We start from the raw sequence: 5,000 nt of genomic DNA, 5'->3' as shown, positions 1-5,000 counted from the left end.
GCTGAGGCCCAGCCCCCCGGGCCCCCCGGACCCCCCTCCGCCCCCCCCGGGCCCCCCTCCGGCCCCCCCGGACCTCTTCTCCAGCTGGATCATGTGCAGCTCGCCAGGCAGGCCGCCGTACCTCTCCATCATCTTCTCTGAGGTGGAGGAGGAGAGAGGGATGGGGTGAGGGACAGAGGAAGAGGTGGAGGAGAGAGGGATGGGGTGAGGGACAGAGGAAGAGGTGGAGGAGAGAGGGATGGGGGGATGGACAGAGGAAGAGGAAGAGGAGAGAAAGATGGGGTGATGGACAGAAGAAGAAGAGGTGGAGGAGAGAGAGAGATGGGGTGATGGGCAGAGGAAGAGGTGGATGAGAGAGGGATGGGGGGATGGACAGAGGAGGAAGAAGAGGAGGAGGAAAGAGAGATGAGAGGTGATGACGGTGATCTCTCTGCATGCATGTGTATACCGTACATGTGTGAACAACGTGGCGTTAACTTACTCCTGCTGTAGCCAGACTGGTCCTCTCTGTCCTCCATCATGGCCTTGGCAGGGACTGTAGCCGTAGCGGCTGTAGCCGTAGGAACTGTAGCCGTAGGAACTGTAGCCTTAGCGACTGTAGCTGTAGGAACTGTAGCCCTAGTAGGGCTTCTCCTGGCTGGCCTATTGGCTGACGGCTTGGGTATCTTGTGGGAAATAGGGTTGTGCATTATTGATCAGGCAGTTAGCTGTCTCTGGGGGTCCTTCAGGCAGGCCTTGGACATCCCCTGAGGCTAGTACTGTACCACGGTGTGTACCACCAAAGCAGGATGTTTCAGTCTCTGTCCTCAACGACAGTCTGTACTCAATAATAATACTGTACGGCATCCCTGGCTACTACCACGTAGTAGTTCATTATTATTATTGTGTTTATGTTGGAATGGAATGGAATGGAGTGGAATGGAATGGAATGGACTTTATTTGTCATTGCTACAGTACAGGTACCAAACAACGAAATTTAGGAGGGGTGGCTCCCCTGGTGTTAGGAAAGGAAAAATAAATAAAAATAAATACATTTTTAGAAAAAGCATAAAAGCATAAAATCACAAGAAGGTAAGGAGCTGGTTTACATCAATAAAGGCTATGTACACAATCCACTGTACTATACTGCACAGATAGTCAACTAGGGTTGTCATATTGCACAAAAGTATTTTTTCACATTATTTTAAAGTGACACAGTTTGCAGGCTTGAAAATGTACATGTTTGTGCCTCAGCACTAGCTGCCATACAATCCGTCCGGACTGTCCTGGGCCCAGAACTTAGGCCTTTTCTGTGTTCAGGGCCTTGACGGCCCTGTGGTAGAAGCAGTCCTTCAGTCTGTTTGTCTTAGCGGCCGGGGTCCTGTACCTCCTGTTCGAGGGCAGCTTGACAAAGTGTACGTGCCCAGGGTGGGTCGGGTCCCTGGAGATCTTGGAGGCCCTCCTGAGACAGCGTGTGTTGTACAGCTCCTCCAGAGAGGGGAGGGGGGCGCCGGTGATCTTCTGTGCTGTTCTCACGACTCTCTGTAGCGCGTTTCTCTCCGCTGTTGTGCAGCTGTGGAACCAGTTGGAGATGCCGAAGGTGAGGATGCTCTCCACTGCGCCGTGGTAGAAGGCCACCAGTATCTCCTGCTTGTTGTGTTCTTTCCTGAGGCATCTCAGGGTGTATAGCCGCTGTTGTGCCCTCTTGATGGTGCCTTTTGTGTTGTCCTTCCAGGCCAGGTCATCCCGCATGTTGTGTCCCAGGAATCGGAGGGTTGAGACTCTCTCCACGCTCTCTCCGTCGATGAGCAGGGGCTGGATCTCGGACTTTTTCCTCCTGAAGTCTACGATGAATTCCTGGGTCTTTGACTTGTTTAGCAGCAGGTTGTTAACCTTGCACAGCTTGCTCAGTTGCTCTACCTCATCCCTGTACGCCGCCTCGTCCCCCCCCGAGATACATCCCACCACGGTGGTGTCGTCTGCAAACTTTACGATGTAGTTGCTGGGGTGGACGGGAGTGAAGTCGTGGGTGTAGAGGTTGGGGGGACCCAGTGCTGAGGCTGAGGGCTGTGGAGGTGTGGGGGCCCACCCGCACCCTCTGGGGGCGGTCGGTCAGGAAGTCCTTGATCCACGCACATATAGAGTGTGATAGACCCAGGTCTAGTAGTTTGGTCACTAGCCTGTCTGGAAGGATGGTGTTGAAGGCGGAGCTGAAGTCCACGAAGAGCAGTCTCGCGTAGCTGTTTCCCCTCTCCAGGTGGGATAGAGTGGCGTGGAGAGTCGTCGCTATGGCGTCCTCTGTGGACCTGTGGGCTCTGTAGGCGAACTGGTATGGATCCAGGTTGGGCGGGAGGCGTGTGAGTATGTGGGCCCGGACTAGTTTCTCGAAGCACTTCATGATGATTGGTGTGAGTGCCACCGGGCGGTAGTCGTTTAGGCAGCTCACCGTGCTTTTCTTCGGGACTGGGATGATAGTTGAGGTTTTCAGGCAGGGTGGGACGGTGGCCTGGGACAGGGACTGGTTAAAGATGTTGGTGAAAACCCCGGCCAGCTGGTCGGCGCAGTCTCTCAGCACCCGTCCCAGGACGCCATCCGGCCCCGAGGCTTTCCTGGGGTCCACCGCCTTCAGTACGCGTCTCACCTCATGCTCTGTGAGGGGGAGGCTGCTGAGAGCTGGAGAGAGTGGTGTTTGTGTTGTGGTTACCGCCGTTCGCCCCTCGTCGAACCGGGCGTAGAAGGTGTTCAGCTTTCCCGCCAGCAGGGGGTCGTCCTCTGCGGCTGTGAGCCTGTTGGCTCTGAAGTTTGTCATCTGCTGAACCCCCTGCCACATCCGCCTGGAGTCGTTGCTCAGGAGGCATTCCTCAATCTTCTCTCTGTGCTCTGCCTTGGCCGCTTTGATGCCGCGCTTTAGGTTGGCCCTGGTGGAGCTGTACAGCGGTGTGCGCTTCCCTGCGAAGAAGGCGTTGTCCCTCTCATTTATCAGTTTTTGGACCTTCCCAGTCATCCATGGCTTCGTGTTGGGGTAGACCCGGACCCGTTTGTCCACGGTGACTGAGTTGGTGCAGTTCACTATGTGGTTCAGAACCGACGACGTGTACTGTTCCAGGTCCTCATGCTCATATTCCTGCCATAGGGTGTCATTTAGGCAGATCTGCAGTGGAGCGGACCCTTCTGGCCAGGTTCTGACAGTCTTAGTGGTGGTGGGAGCACTTTTCCCCATTGTAGTGTATGCAGGAATCAGGAGGATTGACACATGGTCAGACATGCCTAGATGAGCTAGCGGACTAGCCTTGTAAGCACGTTTGATGTTGGTGTATACCTTATCCAGTGTTTTTTCTCCTCTCGTTGCACATTTTACATGCTGATAGAACTTGGGTAGTACTGCCTTCAGGTCGACATGATTAAAGTCCCCCGCTATGATGTGAATAGCCTGTGGATCAGTGCTTTGTTGGCTACTAATGACGTCATATAGTCGCGCCAATGCTACTTTGCTGTCTGAGCTAGGCGCTATATACACACATGTAATTAGCACCGCGTTAAACTCCCTAGGGAGGTATGTGGGTCGGCATTTAACAGTCAAGTATTCTAGGTCTGGGGAGCAGTGGCTACTTACAGTTTTCGTGTTTAAGCACCAGCTATCCTTCGTCGATATTATGATCCCACCTCCTCTTGACTTCCCGCTACGCTCCGTTCGGTCGGCGCGATGTAGCGTTCTCCCCTCTAAGCTAACAGTAGCGTCCACAATGTTGTCATTTAGCCAGGTTTCGGTCAGAATAATCACACAGCTATCCCCTACGATGCTGTTTTTGGCCACCTGTAGTCTCAGTTCATCCATCTTGTTCGTCAGGGATCTGACGTTAGAGAGGAAAATGCTTGGTAAAGCTGGTTTGTTTGGGCTTCTCCTTAGCCTTGCTAGCAGGCCTCCCCGGCGGCCTCGGCGTTGTTTACGATCTCGCCTCCGTCGCTTACGCCTTAGTGTTGGGGTAGCGTAGTACTGTTCACCCGGCGCTCTCGCGATGTCGAAAGGGATCCTTTGTTGTTCTAAGAATTCCGCCGTTACAGTCCCCTCGTTTTTCGCACCAACTTCTAGTAAGTCTAGTCTGCTGTAGGTACTATTTACACAACTGTTCCCTATAAGTATTAAAATAAAAATGTACATACAAACATTCTTAAAAACACTAAAAAACACCAGCGTGGAAGCCACTCCGAGCCTCGCGTCTAAGCGCGACGCCATCTTGTCATGTTGTGTTCATACATCCAATCTCTCGTGCACACACACAGGAACACACACACACACAGAGGTGTACAAACCTTAAAGGGGGTAGGGGTGAAGGGGTTGGTTGGGGAGAGGCTAAGGAAAAGGCCACAGTGGGTCTCTGGATCCTACACAAACAGGGGAAACACATAGTATACAACAACACAACAACAACACAACAACACAACAACAACAACAACGGCTCTGTAACAGAAATCTGTACCAGATATCGGCTTTTTGCAGGGGATGTTTTGCAGACGTTTGGTCATGTTAAAAAATGGACCTAAGGGCCGGTCTAAATTGACGGCCGCTGACTGAATCTCCCTGGTTTAGGGTGTGTGAGGTCTAGACCCACCTTGCTGTTGTCATTGGTGTGCGGAGCTGAACCTCGCCTCTCGGGGTTGGAGAGCACAGGAGACGACTGTTAGGAGAGAGAGACGCTGACTGTGACAAATACACTGAAGTCTGACCGGTAATGCATTGGACATTCAACACAGTATGCCCCAAAATGGCTGCCGATCTAAATGGTACGCCCCAAATGCCTGCCAATCTAAATGGTATGCCCCAAATGGATGCCAATCTAAATGGTACACCCAAAATGGCTGCCAATTCTAAATGGTACGCCCAAAATGCCTGCCAATCTAAATGGTACGCCCAAAATGGCCGCCAGTCAACATCGCTTTAAATGGCAACATTCCGTCTACAATGTCTAACTTTATAGTATAACTGAGGCCATAGACCATAACTATAGAGAAGGGAGAGCGCC

At 52.5% G+C, this 5,000-nt stretch overlaps 1 protein-coding gene across 1 annotated transcript in view; it reads right to left on the bottom strand.

Annotated features, from left to right (window-relative positions):
• LOC308160911 (multiple PDZ domain protein-like) overlaps positions 1 to 5,000 on the bottom strand; it is a gene marked incomplete at both ends in the record, with an annotated part of 46,914 nt that overhangs the window by 9,865 nt on the left and 32,049 nt on the right. The window contains 4 exons of the mRNA XM_080534840.1: positions 1 to 137; positions 482 to 550; positions 4,287 to 4,362; positions 4,590 to 4,655. The exon at positions 1 to 137 is cut by the window's left edge and continues 117 nt beyond it. Of these exons, the coding sequence (XP_080390966.1) occupies positions 1 to 137; positions 482 to 550; positions 4,287 to 4,362; positions 4,590 to 4,655 (348 nt within the window). The remainder of the gene's footprint in view (positions 138 to 481; positions 551 to 4,286; positions 4,363 to 4,589; positions 4,656 to 5,000) is intronic.

Source organism: Nansenia antarctica (assembly GCF_963989245.1).
Source record: "Nansenia antarctica genome assembly, chromosome: 6".
In the NCBI taxonomy this organism is placed as follows: Eukaryota; Metazoa; Chordata; class Actinopteri; order Argentiniformes; family Microstomatidae; genus Nansenia; species Nansenia antarctica.
This window is presented reverse-complemented; position numbering and strand designations above follow the sequence as displayed.